This window comes from Polyodon spathula, chromosome 1 (assembly GCF_017654505.1).
Source record: "Polyodon spathula isolate WHYD16114869_AA chromosome 1, ASM1765450v1, whole genome shotgun sequence".
NCBI lineage: Eukaryota > Metazoa > Chordata > Actinopteri > Acipenseriformes > Polyodontidae > Polyodon > Polyodon spathula.
Window position 1 is genome coordinate 15,835,209 of NC_054534.1, and position 19,662 is coordinate 15,854,870.

At 36.8% G+C, this 19,662-nt stretch overlaps 1 protein-coding gene across 2 annotated transcripts in view; it reads left to right on the forward strand.

The window, feature by feature from the left end:
* The window catches only part of LOC121314671 (A-kinase anchor protein 2-like), a 144,365-nt gene that overhangs the window by 10,439 nt on the left and 114,264 nt on the right, over nt 1-19,662 (forward strand). The window contains exon 1 of one of the 2 annotated variants that reach the window (XM_041248171.1): nt 11,304-11,323. The exons of the other annotated variant lie outside the window; for it this stretch is intronic. Coding sequence (XP_041104105.1) covers nt 11,319-11,323 — 5 coding nt within the window. The 5' untranslated portion in view covers nt 11,304-11,318. Of the gene's footprint in view, nt 1-11,303; nt 11,324-19,662 lie in introns of those variants that run through there. 2 annotated transcript variants of the gene reach the window in all.

The following is a 19,662-nucleotide window of genomic DNA, read 5'->3' on the forward strand; positions in this document are numbered from 1 at the left end:
AGCTTGCTGTTTGACTGAACTGAGAGAAACAACTGTTTATCTTCAAATCTGGAGACTAGACTACTGTTAGGATTATTTATATGTGATGGTAATTTTTGTTTTCATTTGCAGTTGTCAAGAAAGCTGAAGGAAAAAACTTTGAATGAAAACCAGACTGGCAGCTACTTACAAGGGACACGCACAATCTATAGTTTTGAGCCTTTTAGTTTATAGTATTTTTATTACCAAATGGAAATATATCCCTGAATAAGATTTCAGTTTGAAACATACACAGTTTATCGCTAGTCCCCTTCCCCCACAACAGAAACGTCCAAATATATTACAAGAAAGGAGAGCTGCATCTTTGCAATAACCCACTGTTTTCTTTAATGACGTTTCAACTTGTGTCACCTGATCTGAGAGTAGGGTTTCCAACAGGCTCCAGAATCTCGGGACACTTTAAGGCAGGTTAAATTTTGTAACACACCTCTCTAAACTGCAATGTATTCAGTAAAGTGAGTGTGAATTGTGCAAACTGTCACTAAATTAACTGAATTGTTTTACTTAGTTGTTACCACAAGCACACACATGCCTGCGAGGATCATTTTCATCAATCAGACCTATATTGATTGGCTTTCTGAGTCTCTGACTGGGCGGGACTATGTAAAGCAAGAAATATTAAACAACTAGAAACTTTACCTGCTGTCAAAAAATTAAATGAAAGAGTGCAGGTGAGTGCAAAGTTATCTGTAATGGTGTTGCACTATTCTGATAGATATTGTTTACTGTATAAAAAAAATGAATTCAATATGATTAATCAGTGTTAAGAGGCTCTCTGGATAGAACCGCCACCACAACTATACAATTAAATACATTTACTAAACTGCTGAAGCAATTCACAATCACTTTGCATGTCGAATAAATTGAATACATAGAGCGTTAAGAAAAAACTGACCTGCCTTAGTGTCCTGAGGTTCTGGTGCCTGTTGGCAACCCTATCTGAGAGCTATGAGGAAAAAATTACAGTGAGGAGTGACCTGAATCTCCCTGCGAAATAAAACCCACGTTGATTTAAATGCACCGTGTGTGTAACACATATCAACTAAGTTATGAAATAGTTTAAAACATATTTTAATAAAACACAGCGGTTCCCAAATAAATCAACTTGTATTGGCACATTATAATAACATAATTTATTTTACGGAAGCATATTCTTCAACAGCGCTTGAACATCTGACAGTTGTAAAGTTACAAAAAATATATAGTTCTGTGCACATATTATTATTATGGTTTTGTTTCATCTCAGTATGATCTCTAAAACACGTTTGACAAACAAAGCACAAAAGTCTACGACAGTTTGCTGTTACAGTATATCACAGGTTTACTACATAACTTTACTCCATGAAAAGTGTGATGTGAATGTGCTTTTGCATACGGGGGTATGTTTTCATTCAGCAACTGTTTGGCGTGTTTAGTGCGTGACCACCAGTAATTTAGGGAGTTTAGAGCTGAGAGGTCATCAGACGTGTTCTTGTTGTTAAATACTACAGTTAGGTTCAACATCAGATTTGTGTCTTTTATTTACACATTGGAGGAATGTATTAAAATTAATGTGCGTGTGGGTGGATATAGGATTCTGATTGGGTTCACCGAATCCTAAGTATTTGACCGAATCCAAACCTTGCTTAAAAAGTAGGTATTCCGTCCGAATCCGAAACCGAATCCTGGATTCGGTGCATCCCTAATTTCTGTTAGTTTACTCTTTCTAGGAATGTGATTCCTGTCCAGAATAGCAATTTTGACTGAAATGTCACTAGAGAAAGAAAAATTGAAGTAATGTTCACTAAAATGTGTAGAAAGATAACACAAAGTCTGATCAAAGATACAATATACACAGTTTCAGTAAAGCATGATACAAGTCTGTGTTTTCAGTGGAAACCAACTGGAATGGGCTCTGTCCAGCAAAGAAAGCATGAGGAACTCAGACATACATGCAAGACCTATTGATTAACCATTCATCAATAACTGTATGATGTTCAGGGCCTCAAGCAGTCAGAGGAGTGCAAGTTTGATTCCTAACGGCCAATAGACTGATCTTAACATTGGCCCTGGTGCACATGCGTGTTGGGAAGTGAAAATTGGCATGAACTACTTCACCTTAATGTGCTACAGCAGCCCTTACTGGCCTGGCTCCTAGTAAGCTAGAGTAGACACCTGCAGGACTAGCCTTCATCAGTAGTCTGCTGTGGAGCTCCTGGGGCTGGTTATAAAAAGCAGTTAGCATGGTGGTGAGGTTGAAAGAAGCCCACTGGCGTTCAATTACATAGGAGCTGAGTCATTTACTAATATTTAGAAGAAGCTTTGGATACTCCAAATCAAATCTATTCATTTACTTGAATGCACTAATGGATTACAACTGATTGTGGCAAAGTGGCTGCTGACAGTGAACAGGTGCAGAGGTGATCCAGTGCAGGAATAATCACAGGCAGACAATTATAATCCAGTTTAGAAAAGGGTGCTTTATTTTGTATTCCCGGTCTGGAGACCAAACAAGAAAGCCCCCTGCAACATATACCAATGTGTAAAGCACGGAGGTTATTAATGTAAATGGTTTTGCAAACCAAAATAATAACGCATGTTATCCGCCCCACAATAATACAATACATGGTCACCAGTTCGGGTGTGTGCTATAGTGCTCGGGGTGGGTGATAACAATTTTAAACAGTGAGTGAAGAGCAGTGTTGATCCGGTTTAGTGCTGGCCCAAGGCAACAGCTCCGGATACATGCTTAGCTGTCTAGTGATATACAAACACAGACATTTACTTAAACAGACACAAACAAACAAACAAAACACTCACAAATATTTCAAGTACACTTTTCTCTGCGTCTCGCATGGTCCTTCCAGTTTATAACCACAAACCCAAGCGAAGGAAAAGATTAACAATTCTCCGGCCCCTTTATGCTGTCACGCATGAACCCTTGGTAAATGATTACAGCTGTTTTTATTGCTTGCAGCTGCTACCTCATTTACCCTCCAGGCCAATACGTCCCTGCAACAGAGTCTCATTTACCCTCCAGGCGAAATACGTCCCTGCAATGGAGTCTCACCTTCTTTCAGGCTGACCGACTTCCCGATCCTGGAAATGAACTGTCCGGCCCACCCTTTCACTACTCCGTGCCCTCACAGGTCAGGATGGAGATTTCCAACCAGAATTCATTATATTTACGTCACACTGATACATGAGCAATGTAAAATAAAATAGACATAAGTATCACCAGTATCACTTGTTTACTTTTACATTTTTTATGGTTTTACACAAAAAGTAGACAAACATTTCAGCTACAATATGGTTTCAAGGGTGCGTGTTCATTCCTTTTTTAATGCTTATTTTTATAAGATGTTGACAAAGTTTAGGAGTTCTGATTCCTATTATCCAATTGTGGCTTTGATTTATTTTTTCTGTAGCTACTGAACCAAATATACAAATGCATGTTTTTTTTTTTTTCTTTTTAATTCCTTTAGTATGTTTTTACCATAACAGTGCCAGGGGAAATGGGTTAATTACAATCAGGGTTGACTTGACGTCATGGTGTTAGTAACATTTTTATATGCTAACAATAAGTAAGCCTCATTTAACTCACCATTTAAGACTGAGAGGAAAAAACTGCATGCATTTGACATAAATGAGTCTTTTGAGTTCCAACTTTTCATTAACAAACTGACAGAAATATAATGAGTTCTGGTTGGAAATCTCCATCCTGACCTGTGAGGGCACAAAGTAGTGAAAGGGAGAGTCTTTGGACGGGCTGGCCTGACAGTTCATTTCCAGGGTTGGGAAGTCAGTCAGCCTGGAAGAAGGCAAGACTCTGTTGCAGGATTATTGACCTGGAAGGAAAACAATGTAGCAGCTGCAAGTAATAAAGGCAGTTGCAGTCGTTTACCATGAGGTCATGCATGATAGCATAGAGAGGCTGGAGAATCGTTAATCTTTTCCTTCGCTTGGGTTTTGTTCCTTGACCTGGAAGGACTGTGACAGTCGCTATGGTTACTGCCCATGAACTGTTTTGTGTGAAAAGAATATTCGTGAGTGTTTGTTTTTCCGTGTTGTTAGTAATTGTCTTGTTTGTTAATCACCAGACAGCTAAACACGTTTCCGGACTGTCGCTTTTTGGCCAGCACAAGCCGCAACAGCACTTCACAACAGTCACTAAAATTACCTGTTGTCGTCATCACCCACTACGAGCACTAATACACACACCCTGGACTGGTGACCGTGTTTTAGTATTGTGGGGTGCATAAGGATTATTGTTTGGGACTGTAAACCCATTGGTCTTTGGCTCTGCGCAGTACACACTGTTGTGTATTTCCATGGTATTTTTTTTTGGTCACCAGACCCGGATTAAAAAAATAAACCTTTCCAAACCGGATTACAATTGTCTGTGATTACTCCTGCACTGCATCACCTCTACACCTGCTCACAATCACCAGCCACTTTGCCACACAGATGTAAATATAAATTCTTCTACATACACAATGCAAAACCAATTCAAACAAATCTTATTCAGGCAAAATGTTTAACATTTTTAGCACAACCTTTTGAAAACCAGCTTGCTCTAAGATAAATGTTGTAGATTAATGAAGGGGCTTGACAAATGAACAAGGCACTAACAAAAGAATAAAACTCTATACGATCGTGTGCTACATAATTGAAATAGATTATGGCTGTTTTGAGAGTTTCTGGAGGCCCAGGCCACTGAACTCCCACATTCTCTCTTTTATTTCTCTTCGCTTATTTCCAGTCACTCTGAGGTGCCAGGCATTTCCTCTTTCCTTTAGCAGAGGTCAGCCGGTTACAGAATGTATAAACAGACCAGACAGTGCTGCTGAGCTATGTAAATCCACTGTCATGCTTCAACTACTCATCTAGAAATCTGCATAAGTTCACTGTGTCTAGTATTTTTTTTTTTAAATACTATTTACACTGTATAGCTAACAGAATTGTTATATTTATCTTCTGAATAGGAACTGTCAACCAGATTTTTTCTGGTGTGACAAAAGGTGACAAATCAGTACTTAATCAGCAGGCTCAAATACTGCTGCTCTTACCACTACTGTGTGAATTTAAAAGATTTTTAATTGACTTGAAGCTAATAGTGTAAAGTGTACATAGAAGTCTTTTGTTCATTAAACTTTATAAAATAGTTCATCACCTTATTAGGAAGACAGCACTGATACCATTGATTCGGGGTGACATTGCAGCACTGGAACTTCCCAGTAACCTTACCTGCTATCCATTATCCAAGTTTAAAATTATTTCATTCAAATCACTATACATGATATAGTCTATGACACTGAAAACATTTATGAATGAATAACACCGTGTAACAATTTTTTTTTTTTTTTTTTTGTTCCTGGGTAGTAAGTGTTATTTCCTAATTGCTTATGCCTCAAAAGTATAGAAAATGGCTATTATTCCCCACAAACTTTGCTTTTGTGACCAGGGCAGTGATATTTTGAAATTTACCTATTTTACAGAACATTCCAGATAGATTCAGTGCTGAGTAAACTTGGAGTAACTTCTAGAACTCCAGTAATATAAATAGTAGTATAAATACAGGGGCCTTAAGCCCACCAGTTCAGTTTAGTTCCAGCTGCCTAAGTGGATACATAGCTGCATTTTTCTGAGATGGCATCAAGAGGCTGCAATGGGTCTCCAAGGCGGTTTTACCAAGTTTCCCTGCTATCTTTGCCTTTGGGACAGTAGGGACACCAAGGCGCACTACCACAGGCGGGACTGGCCACAGCTGACCGAGTTCCCTGTGGGGAGGAACAACGTCAAGTGGGAGCCACTGGTGGACCCCCGGAAGGTACTGATGCCACTACTGCACATCAAATTGGGCCTTATGAAACAATTTGTTAGAGCTCTAGATAAGGAGTCGGCAGCCTTCAAGTACCTTCAAGACTTCTTCCCTAAGCTGTCTGAGGCAAAGGTCAAGCCTGTGTCTTCGTCGTACCACAGATAAAGAAGATCCTGGAGTGCAGTGAATTCCCCAAGAAGCTCACTAGTAAGGAGAATGCGGCTTGGAACAGCTTTGTCGCAGTGGTTCGGGGCTTCCTGGGCAATCACAAGGCCGAAAACTATGTGGAGCTGGTTGAGACTCTGGTGAAGAACTACGGCACAAATTCACCCATTTTCTCATTGGAAATAGGTAAATTTCAAAATATTACTGTCCTGGTCACAAAAGCAAAGTTTATGGGGAATAACAGCCATTTTCTATACTTTTGAGGCATGAGCAATTAAGAAATAACACTTATTACCCAGGATCAAAAATTGTGTTACATCGTGTTATTAGTGTTCATCACCTATGAAATACATGTCTCAACTTTTACTTGGGAGCGTTTGCCAGGAAAAAAACAGCAAATACCAAATGTATTTCATTATCCACCACAAACAGCCAATCTATGCTTTTCACAGACGAAAGCAACCAGCCTGTCAGCTCGACGAGCTCAGACAGCATCTTTCAACAACAACAAACCGAGACATGGACAATTCAGAAATATTAATCTACTCAGATATCTTGCACTGTCCAGATAAACTATAAGCAGAAAGTTTTGTGTTTTTCCCCCCCATGTATATATGTGATCCTTTATGAACATGAGACTATTTTCATTCCTTATCTAACAGCGTGACAGGACAATCATTAAATGTACATTGAGTGAAAACTACAGTCATGGTTTAAATATTAAATATGTTTTAATCAAACATTGAAACATTACAAACATTTGTCTCAGACTATGCATACTGGAGAGCTTTATTTCTGCAATAGCATGTCGTTTTCTTTCTTACCATATTATTACATTGCATTTGCAGACTTTAATACTGGGTTATCATTGTATATGCGATGCTACCTTAGACACACCCGCAAGAGTACCACATGCAGGAATCCCACACTGTCAGGGGGAAATCAAACCAAATTTAAACAGGTGATGCAAATCTGTGCATTACCGCACAAACTTACAGTAATAAAGTTACAGGGGGCAATTTCTACCTGGATTATTAGAATAACTCAACTTTTACTTGGGAGCATTTGCCAGGAAAAAGAGGATTTCACACAGTCAATCTCCTTTATAAAGTATTTTAGCTTGACGCATTCAACAAATATGACCCTAACATTGTGTTTTGCAGAAAATGACTATTATGGCAGTATAGACAGTATAGAAAATGACTATTATTCCCCACAAACTTTGCTTTTGTGACCAGGACCAATACAAAAATAACTACAAAAGATGTAGAAGTGAGTAGTTTTTCGAGATTTACGATTATACTGTAAATACAGTATAGTCGTAAATCTCGAAAAACTACTCACTTCTACATCTTTTGTAGTCATTTTTGTATTACTTTAGTATAAATACATGTTAATTTGGATTCATATGTTGTTTTTTTCTGACTTTATGTGAACGAAAAGACACACATTTGCCCGTTTTCCCTTTGGAAATAGTGATATTTTGAAATATCACTGTCCTGGTCACAAAAGCAAAGTTTGTGGGGAATAATAGCCATTTTCTATACTTTTGAGGCATAAGCAATTAGGAAATAACACTTACTACCCAGGAACAAAAATTGTGTTACATAGTGGAATGTAATAAGATTACTAAATACATTCAAGTACAGCATAAATGTTTCAGAGTTAAATGCCAAGATTGTTGTTTTTTACCAAAAGAAATAATTTCAAAGCTATATAATTTTTATTAGACCAACATATACATTCAAATATGTAGGTTTTTAAAACCACATTGGTACCTTCATTAGGTTAAAAGTCCAAGAAAGATTCTTCAGCAATAACCAACTCAGTTTTTTTTATTAAGATAAAAACACTGATGCTCCTTCCAGGACACCTGTGAACTCTGTAATGGTGTGCAGCATGTAGATATTTAAATGGCTACTATTACATTATTATTTGTATTATGCACAAATAACCACCCTGAGTATGAACGCAGCACAAACTGGAACATTTTTAGAAGGTATGCCAAGAGTAGTTGTCATATTTCAAATAGGTTAATCTACTTCTCATTTGGTATTTTCAGTAGATTGTTATAGGTATAACACTAAAGGAATTTAGGTATTTTATTGAAATTTTTTTTTTGGGGGGGGGCATCAGTAAAAGTTACATTTAAAGAGACTTTATTATATTAATATAGTCTCACACTACAATTAACAAAAGTATGTACTGCTGTATTAGTGTTGGTAGATTCCACAGTCCTATGTGTTTATGTTATTGATAAACAGAATCCACTTTAATATCAAGCCCTGCCAGTTTTCGCTTGCAGCTTTTAAAATGTATAAACACAGACACTACTGCCATTAAAGTATGATAGTTCCTCAGGAAAGGGATTCTGTAATTAGTAGAAACGCACTTCATTTAGGTATGCAAATAGATCATTACCATAAAGCTAACATACAACAACAAATCATCCAAGCGAATCTCATAAAACAGAAACTGTATTTACCTACAGAGGTTTTGATACTCGCTCTATAAATATGCAACTGTTACAAACAAAATAACATGGTTTTCAGAGAATCTTGACCAAAGTGTCTTATCCCTGTATATACTGTATATAATATGATGTACTAGATTCAAACATTGGGTACAAATCTTAGGAAATCTGGCATTTCTTTAGAAATATTGAAAGATTCCAAGCATTTAAAAGTTTATCACTCAGAGTCGAGAGCCAACTAAGAATGTGTTTTCACAAAAACAAGAACTGTTGATCAGACTGCCTTCTATTACTAAAGTGTTTGCAATTTTGTATATGTTGCAATTTCTGGATCACTTCCCCATTGGGTTCCCAGAAATTCTCTTCCAACAAAGAGGTAATTATTCTTATGACTGATGACTGATGACTGACTGGTTGGGGGAGGAGGTTTACGGCTAGAATAATTGATTTGCTGATGTTTCATTTTGACAAAGTGACCAAAAGTTGGTTAGGGACTTTGTGAAATAAGTCTACCTGGTGGTCTAAAAAACTGACACCTAATTCTATGATTCATTTTCAACATTATTTTGTGATACTTCGGTTGCAGTGGTGTGATATGTGCCCTATAATTTAAATCATTGTTATTCTAATTATTGACTTCCTAAGTCTCTGATAAAAGTTCTTGGTGTACAATGGCCAGGCAATGAACATACCATGGTTAAGATGGCTTGGTTTGCATGGAAAAATAAAAAATAACTTACCTTTTTGTCATGCTGTTTTGGTAATATCTTTCAAATAGCTCACCCTTTTGTCAACTGTTTTGGCAATATCTTTCAAATAACTCACCTTTTTGTCAGCTGTTTTGGCAATATCTTTCAAATAATTCATCTTTTTGTCACCCTGTTTTGGTAGTATCTTTCTGGCTGTTTGTGTTTTCATGTTTTCTTTTAGGGAGAGAAATTATCCTTCAAAATTCAAATGACCTAATTAATATAAAAAATATGGGAGCATGTTTCTGTCAGTGTTCCAGTTCTGGCAGGGATGGAATTAACCTTATCCAAGCCAAACTTATATTCCAAGCAATCAAACTTTATTTACACATGCACCAAACCACACTATTTACATACAGGGTCTCCATCCTGTCATTCCCCTCCCGCCCCGTCGCCCCCCTCCCCTTGTACAAAGCACAGGTGGCCGCAATTGGTCACCTCCAACCATGACTAAGTAGCTTCAGTATAAAACAAGTAAACTTATAAAGCTTTATTATTTTAGGAGTCATCTGCAAATGGCAATACTTTGAAACTTTGAATAAATGGTGTTGCATTAAAATACTGAATGAAGAGGTCTGTAAATCTCTTGTACTGTATGCTTATTTTTTTCTATTGGGTGAAAGTAGCTTGCCAGGGCTACTTTCAGCAGATCTCAGTTGTTATTAATTATTGTTATTATTGTTTGGTACAAGAAGGCACTTTTAAGGTTAAGACAATGCGCTCATAATTGGGTAACACTTTATATTAAGACACTGCTTATTAATGTTTTATACATTTTTATAAATAGGTAATAGGTGCTTAATAACTATGTTATAATGTATTACTACGGCCATTATGTATGGTAGCCAATCATTCAATAGCCATATACAGAATTATAGTTTTATAAAGGGGACAGCTTTTAGCCACCTATTCTACTTTGGAATGTTTAACCATGCAATAGCCATAGATTAAGTTTTTATAAACGGGACAGTTTTTAGCCACCTACTGTAGTTAGGATGTTTAAACATAATTCCATCTATGGCTATTGGATGGTTATAAACCATCTATAATACTTTATTAACACTATATAACATAGTTAAGTATAAATTATATATTTATAAAATATTAATAAGCAGCACCTTAATATAAAGTGTTACCCATAACTGTATAAAGAACTCTTGCAACTTTTCATCTCAGTAGCATCATTAAAGTCAACAAAGCAACAGGACTTTTGAATACAGTTTAAGTTGTAGAATTTCAAAATGTCATGTCTGTACAAATTTGCAATTTCCTACTGTCATGCCTCAAAACCTCTTGCTATCCGCAAATCTATGATGATGTACATCTCACATGTGCCTAATTATTTACAGCATTAGCTTAACTGTTTACTTATTTGGTGTCCTTTCTGGTAATTCCAAGCTCATATCTGGTAGGTCGCTTTTAAATGAAAAGGATGCAAACCTCTTCTCTTACAAGGACTAGCTAACCAGTATTCTGGGTATTCGTGTCTACTAGTTTGGACACATGTTTTATGTAATTCTATCAGGTTGCACTGTAGTTGAATGAGCATTGTTCTGGGCAGGAAATTTAATTTACACCTTAAAATGTGAGTATTAGCAATATAATATTCAATAGAACCAAAGGTACAGTGACCAAAATCATAACATAATCTGTACATGTGTTTCATTTCAGAAATTTGGAATCAAGCATTTGTGACTTCATTGCTGAAATGCTAAGAGAGAGAATTTCCTTGAAAGGAGTTTGACACAGTTTTAAATTGGTTGCCATGACTTTGGTCTGTCTGGCCCTAGCTGTCACTGCAGTTACGTCATTAACATTGTTTTGGGGAATATGTTACCTTTCTTTTGCCAGCGCTAAAGGGACATGGGTGACTGGTTTTTCCGGAATGACAAAAGCACCATTCAGTGAGAGAGGGCTTTTCAGATGCGAATCAAGCAGATTAACCTGGGCTCCAAATAGCTCAGAAATTGTTAACGATTGCTGAATAAAATGTTATTTTGGATGGTGTCCATTTGTCTGGGGGATTCACCACTTTGCTCCAGTAATTCTAACTTAGAAGCATTGAGTACAATACTTTGAATGCAGCTTGGTAATGTGGTGAGTACAGATTTAGTGTGGTTGTGTGGAATGAGGCTTGGAATCACTTTACAATGGGCTGGGAGGTAAAAATATCTATAGGAAATTATGTACTTAAATATTAGGTTGCATTAATAACAGAGTAATTAAATATTAGAGATAGTACACAACACTCAACTTAGCTGCAAGTCGCTTAGCTGAATAATTTGTTTATCTAAATAATATACAATGTTATTTACTCTGGATAGATAAATATGTTGTGGTTTGTGAAACCATGAAGCCATGATAATATATACTCTCTGTCCCTGTATCGGTTCACGATAATGCTTCCCCTAATCATTCGGTTTAGAGTTTATTATGAACAGTTGTGGAATGCATGTTTTATTAAGGTTTACTTCATACAAATTGAAAGTGCATTAATCTCTTTTGGTCTAAGTAACAAGTCACCATTAAGACCACGCTTTCAGCCACTCTTCTTGAAATTGGAGACAATTTGAACATCTCTTTCTAAAAAGACCAGATTTAAATGACATTTTTACAGTCATTTGGTGGTTGTAAATAAGAGATTCCACTGTAGGTGCTATATTAATATATTTCTATGAATGTTGTAAACACCTTTCATCATGTACCTTCATACACTCTCTCGCTTCCCTGTGTCAATGCATGCTATGTTGATTTAATGAATCTACAGTATGAAGTTTATTATTGTAATATCATTGTTGGGCACATTGATAAAGGCACTTGACTTTGTTGTGCCTTATATTTTGATTGAGAATTTTGTCCCCCGAAACATATTCTTAGAATGTTATGATGAAAAGTGGAAAAAAAGTGATCCATAACAATGTTTTCATGCATCATAAATTTTATTCTTAAATAACCCACCAACTGGATGAACAAACTCCCCCCCCCCCCCAAAAAAAAGGCACACACACACACACACACACACACACACACACACACACACACACTCACTAGCGTTAGCTGTGCACAAATAAAATGTGTGGCATGCCGACCTGAATGTGTTCCAGAAGCGCTGCAAACATACCCCTCATATGGTGGGATTTAGTAATGGAAATGCTTTTTTCTTGTACCATTCTGAGAATAATATAAGCAAACTGTATTCATGTTTCAGATTTTTATATTGATATATAAGTAAAATTACATCATGAAAGTGTTTCAAAATGACAAGCAAGATGGGCAACCCTCTTTATTTATTTATGTCTGTCGAGGCACTTGTTGGTGCACTGATATCACTGGAGCTGTGAAAGTGAATAGCAAATGTCACAGTTGTGTGGTAGTTTGTCCAAACTATTTTCTAAATATACATATTTTTTTTTAAAGTTGGGTGCTACATCAGTTGCAAAGAAGAACACGATTAAGTTGAAAATCTGGGTTGAAAAATAGGCAACAAGATTCAAAGATCACTGCAGTAGGACATAGGGGGAGTGCAGACTTGCAATGGAGACTTCTGAATCATCAGCTGCTCAATAGGAACACATTCACATTCATCCTTGGTAAAAAAAAACAAAAAAAAAACGGTTTCTGTATGTCAGCCTTGTTAAAATGCAGTGAATGTGGCATTCTTATTACTGTCTTACTGTGTCTTGTTACTATGTCTTAAAAACATCTGCATGCGAAGCAAATGTAACAAGACTCCCCTGTGCTACTGTAAAATATATAGACACCACACACATTATGATGTATGCAGGGTATTAGCACATTGTCAATGGCTCATGGAGATATTATCACACAGAAGGCCTGTCAGGCAGGTACAGGTGGCTTACATGTCTGTCAGCCAAATATATTAAGCATCATAATTTACTCTCTAGATTTTGTAGTAAAAATACTGTGCTTTAGTAGGACTGTGTTGCCTAATGGGTCAATAATTCTAGTATTAAATAGTGCTAAATGTTATAGGCCTCTCTGAGAGTGTTTTATTTTCATATGACTAGCTAGTATCAAATCAATCACTGAATTTTCATTTAGGCTATATTTGTGGCTTTATAATAGCGAGCATGGGTGAGACCCACCTCAAACAGACACACACACACACACACACACACACACACACACACACACACACACACACACACACACACACACACACACACACACACACACAGAGGGTTATATAACCATTACATTACTTGAATAGACGATCTAGCAGTCTGTCTGATGCATGTCTCTCTCCATTTATTTTAAATAGTAATCTAAGAAAAGCCTGAAGCAGGTATATGCATCTATAATGCTGTCACAGTTGGAACATATTTTATATGGAACTGTCACAAAGACGGCCGAAGACGGTCTCACCAGCACGCAATAGCAATTGAAGTTCAAACTCTCCTACTCTCTCTCCAGTTCTCCACTCAACGCACACCCAACCGCGAATATGTGAAAACGTGCATCTATATATACTGTTGTGCTGGGATTCAATTACTAATTAATTATTCACTTGAATCCCAGCAAGTGAATTAATTATGTGCAACCTCGTGCTCACATATTAACTGCTTTAAATGTATGTGAAGTGATGTACAATCCCGTGCCTAAATGTAAATATACATTTTAAACACTTGTGTTACAGACCCGTTTATATCCCATGTACCAATGACTATACACCAACATTTAACAAACCACACGCAACATAACAGATAATATACACAGGGGCGGGCACTTTGTCACAGGAATATGTTTAATAATATATGCTAAGAGATGGCTTGGAGTCCATTATTAGAGAGGAAAAGGGGAGGGAATTATGGATGTGTATTAATAAGCAAAGCCGTTATTCCTTAAATAATGTATGATACAAGACAAGGGTTTGTTTTAATAATAGTTTTTTATGTCTTCACTACCTGTAAAGCCAACATAGTTTCAAGAAGAAGCAGTTCAATTATTGTTCTCAGTAAATTTCTCCTAGTACAGTTACTTTTATTTTTTGCAAACAAACTTGCCTTAACCTTTACACTTGCTTCAAAGCAGAGCCCATCAATAAATTGCAGCATGTATTTCAAGTTGATAATAAAACCTTTTGATGTGTCCAGTGAGGGAGGGTTAACCTAATAATTTAGATGCATTTCAAAGTAAGATTAAAAGAAGGTTTAACAATGCATTTAAAATGGAAACCTTCGTTACAAATACTAAAAACATTCTATTGCGTCAATAGCGCAAAGATTATACATCTTCAAAAGTGACAGTGGTTTACTATGCCTGGGTTCTCAAACTGGGGGCAGGGGTCAAAAAATCTCTTCTAATATGATCCTGACAAAGCAGCGTTCCCCAGATCGAGTGGATCAATTCATTTATACAAACACTGCTGTTAGGTGCTTTGGATTATTTCGACTGTGACATTGATGTCAGCTGGTGCCCGCACTTATAGTGAGTACCATTATACAACAAAAGGCGATGATTGTAAGGAGTACAAATTAGGCAACTATATTAATGAACTTTATAATCGTAAATATTTGTATATTTTCTTCCCCCTACATAAATAAAATGAACCATACTGCTCCCGCTTACCTTGAAAGGTAGGTTTATGTTGGTTATAATCTTTTCCAGGGGCATTTGCATTTGCAGTCAGACAGAAATGACACTGAGCATAATGTAAGCAGTAAGACTTTACTTCTATTGGTACATACAAAGAAGCTCTCAAAATTATTGAAGGAATCAAAATTAACATTTTGGGTGGGAGTCCTTGGTCCGGATGCCTAATGTCGTGGTGGGACTTTAAGCCAAGAAAGTCTGGAAACCCCTGCACTTTTTTTTTTTTTAAACATCCAAAGCACTATGTTTTCCTAATTCAGTTTGCTTTTGACATGTTACTATTATATCTAGTACCTACAGTATGTAGGGAAGTGAAGCAGAGTTAAAGCCAGATTGGCCTCATCTGATAAATGTAGATGGCAACTGCCACAATTGTTTGCATGCCCATATGGTTCCATAGTAATTGGAAAACCTTACTCCTAACATATAGTGCACTTTGAGCAAATAATGTATCTGTAGGGAAGCCAGTCCTGTGGAGTTAAACATTGTGTTGGTACACAATGCTTATATATAATCTATGTATAATTAAAAAAAATCTTATGCACTTTTCCAGGGGCATTTTTTCTACATTCCCTTCAGACTGCTGAATAGTTGGTTCAGCCTTTTTTCCTTTTAAGGCATTTTTACTCATGTACAGGAAGGAACAGCAGACTCTCCAAAGTGTCAGTTAGCTAGGAGGAGCAGACAGGAGCGTGTTAGCATGCTTGAGGCCCAGGCTTTGTCCACAGAGCTTTACACTTGGGTTTTATTTGCGATAATGGATCAAGAGGAATGCTAGCTTTTTGACTTGGAAACCAAAATGAGTTCTGGAGATTCAGTTACATAAATATGGGGGTTTGGATTGTATTGAGAGGAAAAGGTCGGAGTATTGTTTTTCACTCTCAAAGAAGTAATCTGACAAATGTGTTTGAACTGTTATGAATATTTTAGCTCAGAGTTTAACTTATACTTAGCCTCAACTGTAAAAGTACAAACTGAAGCCCAATTATGAGGTATTATATTTATTCTAAAATAAAGTAATTGAGTCCTATTTACATATAAAGAGGTTGTCAAAATACAACTACTGTATTTGTGACAGAAAAACTCATTTACATCTGTACTGTTTCACATAAGCCTCTGGATAGAAATCAATCCTGAACACTGTCAACTAGTGCTGTAATTAAACTGGTGCCTGTTTAGACATCAAAACCCTTTTTAAATTGAGAAATGATGGTATTCAACTCAATCCTACAACGAGCAGAAAATAACATGGAATAAATGTCACATTTAACAACATCAAATTGCAATGATGCAAGCAAATAAAAAAAAATAAACAATAAGCAGCATTTATTTTTGGTAAGAATTATCAATGTGAAATGCGCACAGTTCTGTCAGACTCTCATTTTACTATCTCTGAAATGTATTATTTCACCATTTTTATAACAACCAAATTCAAAACAAAATGCATATGCTGTAGGGGTGTACTTCTAAGCTTTGCTCGTGCGGTTCTTGATGTCATGGGATTATCAATCAATCAATCAATCAGTCAATCAATATTTATTTTATACAGCGCCTTTCATAGTGGACCACCGTCATAGAGCGCTTTACAAGATAGTGAGGAACAATGCCTAATATATTAAATACAGCGAAATACAGGGAATAGTACATTAAATAAACAGTAAAAAACAATGCAAACACTTTAAATACAGGCATGCTACATTAAATACAGGCTAGGATGTGAATTCTAAACATGTGTCATGCAGAATCATACATATAATAGCAATTCAGACAACAGCTAATAACAGATATCAGGCTGGAAGAGCATTGAAAGCAAGAGAGAACAAGTGGGTCTTGAGAGTTGATTTGAAGCGAGCGACTTGGGAGCTACATGCACTAAAGCTGAGAAAGAGTTCCAGACAGTCAGGGCCATGAAGCTAAAAGAGCGCTCTCCGAGTGTGGTGCACTTTTGCTTGGGTATAACAAGCAAGCCAGAGTCAGAGGACCTCAGCTTGCGTGCAGGGATATGGTGGGTCAACAGGTTGGAGAGATACTCTGGACCTGTGTGATAAAGAGCCTGTAGGCAAGCAAGAGCATTTTGAAAGTAATCCTCAACTTTACAGGTAAGCAGTGCAGCTGGGCAAGATGGGTGGTAATGTGATCATGTTTTTTACACCTAGTAAGGATCCTAGTAGCGGCATTTTGAACCAACTGTAATTGCTTTATAGCATGTGATGGAAGACCACCATAGAGAGAGTTGCAGTAGTCAGGTCGAGAGGAGATGAATGCATGACAGAGTATCTCTGCATCCGGGGTGGAAAGGTAGGGACAGACCTTGGACATGTTATGGAGGCGGTAGAAGGAAGATTTGATCACTGAGGAGTTTTGGGCATCAAGGGAGAGGTTACTATCCAAAAGTACACCAAGGCTTCGTACAGTGGGGTAAGGCAGCAGCAGCAGCAGACAGTTTCCGAGGTTCAAGGCAGCAATCTTGAGATTATTGTATTGAGTTTTCGATCCTACTAAAAGAATTTCAGATTTGTTAGAGTTGAGCTGAAGAAAATTGGCAAATATCCAGGCCTCGATGTCTTGTATGTAAGCTGAGAGCAGGACCATGGGAGAGGGACATCCAGGGTCAAATTTTAGGTAAAGTTGCATAGGCGTAAAACATGAGGCTGTGTTGGCGGATGAGGTGACCCAAGGGAAGCATGTAGATGTTGAAGAGAAGAGGCCCAAGAACAGACCCTTGAGGGACAGCGCAGGTGACTGGGTTTGCATCACCACTGCTTCCATCATAGAAGAAAGACAGCATGCGTCCAGATAGGTAAAAGGACAGCCAGGAGAGACAGATTCCAAAGTACACAGCATGCCTATATCTAGAGCTACATAATGGGTGAGGATATTTAATTTAGTATGCACTTCCTGTCTAATTCAATTGTATTCATTCACCTTGAATAATAATAATAATAATAATAATAATAATAATAATAATAATAATAATAATAATAATAATAATAATAAACAACAAACCAAAAAACACAAGCAAACACCTTGAGATCACAGACATCTAAAAGGTTCCCTGGAAAGCTGAATATTACATTCCAAATTACTATACAACATAACCCAATAAATATGCTGATTTGGAAAGATAAATTAATTTGCTCTCTTGCTGCAGTTTTTGTACATGTGTACTGGACCTGCTTCTCGAAAGGAGTACCTGTTGGGCCATCAACATAAATAAAATAAAAGTAAAGCCACGCTCAACAAATTCCCATTGATTACAATGTAATAATAATATATGGGCTACAGTGAAAGGTTATTGTTTTGATCAATGTACTGGTGAAAAGTAAATCAAGACAAGCAGTTTTTAAGACTTATTTTTTTAATCAATAGGTTTTTAATGCTATACACTAGATAACACATAATCATCAGTCTTGTTGTGTATTTGTTTTCTTGTTTGCTGATGAAGATGCAATCCACACTTACTGATATTTAAACCATTCATCATAATCATGAATGCCATTAATTGATATTTAGTTCCTATTAAAGCCATGTGGTGGCTCATGTTTTTACATTTGTACTAATGAAATTCATAATAAAGCACTGCAAAATGGCAACTGATAATATCTTAGATTATATTAAAAAATCCTGTTGATTAGTTTTATATTGCCAAAAGTTATTTCAATCCACTATTTGATTGTTGTTATATTTTATGTTATCATAAACACAACAAGCTAATGATGTTGCCCTAAATTCACTCACAGAAACATAATGATTGCCTGGAGACCCCCGTCAATTTGTATAATGAGGCAAATAATTACTTTTGAGTGTTACTCCTCATCAGATGAACTGAACTACGTTCAACTTGATCTGCTTCTCCTGTGCTTTAGCTTATTGATCCCAGAATCTCATCAAGCAGCTTCTTGAAGGATCCCTGGGTGTCAGCTTTAACAACATTACTGGGGAGTTGGTTCCAGACTCCCACAATTCTCTGCGTAAAAAAGTGCCTCCTCTTTTCTGTTCTGAATGCCCCTTTATCTAGTCTCCATTTATGAACCCTGGTCCTTGTTTCTTTTTTCAGGTTGAAAAAGTCTCCTGGGTCGACATTGTCAATACCTTTTAGAATTCTGAATGCTTGAATCAGATCGCCGCGTAGTCTTCTTTGCTCGACTGAAGACATTCAATTCTTTTAACCTGTCTGCATATGACATGCCTTTTAAACCGGGAGTATTTCTGATCGCTCTTCTTTACATTCTTTCTACAACAGCTATATCCTTTTTGTAGTAAGGTAACAAGAACTGGACATAATAAATATTCTAGATGAGGTCTTACTAATGCATTGTAAAGTTTTAACATTACTTCCCTTGATTTAAATTCAACACTTTTCATTATATATCTGAGCATTTTGTTGGCTATTTTTATAGCTTCCCTACATTGTCTAGATGAAGACATTTTTGAGTCAATATAAACTCCTAGGTCTTTTTTATAGATTCCTTCTTCAATTTCAGTATCTCCCATATGGTATTTACATTTTTATTGACTGCATCCAGTACCCTATGATCTTCTCTATTAAATGTAATTTGCCATGTGTCTGCCCAGTTCTGAATGTTGTCTAGATCATTTTGAATGACCTTTGATGCTACAACAGTGTTTGCCACTCCTCCTACTTTTGTGTCGTCTGCAAATTTAACAAGTTTGCTTACTATACCAGAATCTAAGTGATTAATGTAGATTAGGAATAGCAGTGGACCTAATACTGATCTCAGTGGTACTCCACTGTTTACCTCACTCCATTCTGAGGTTTCTACTCTAATTAGTACTTTCTATTTTCTACATGTTAACCACTC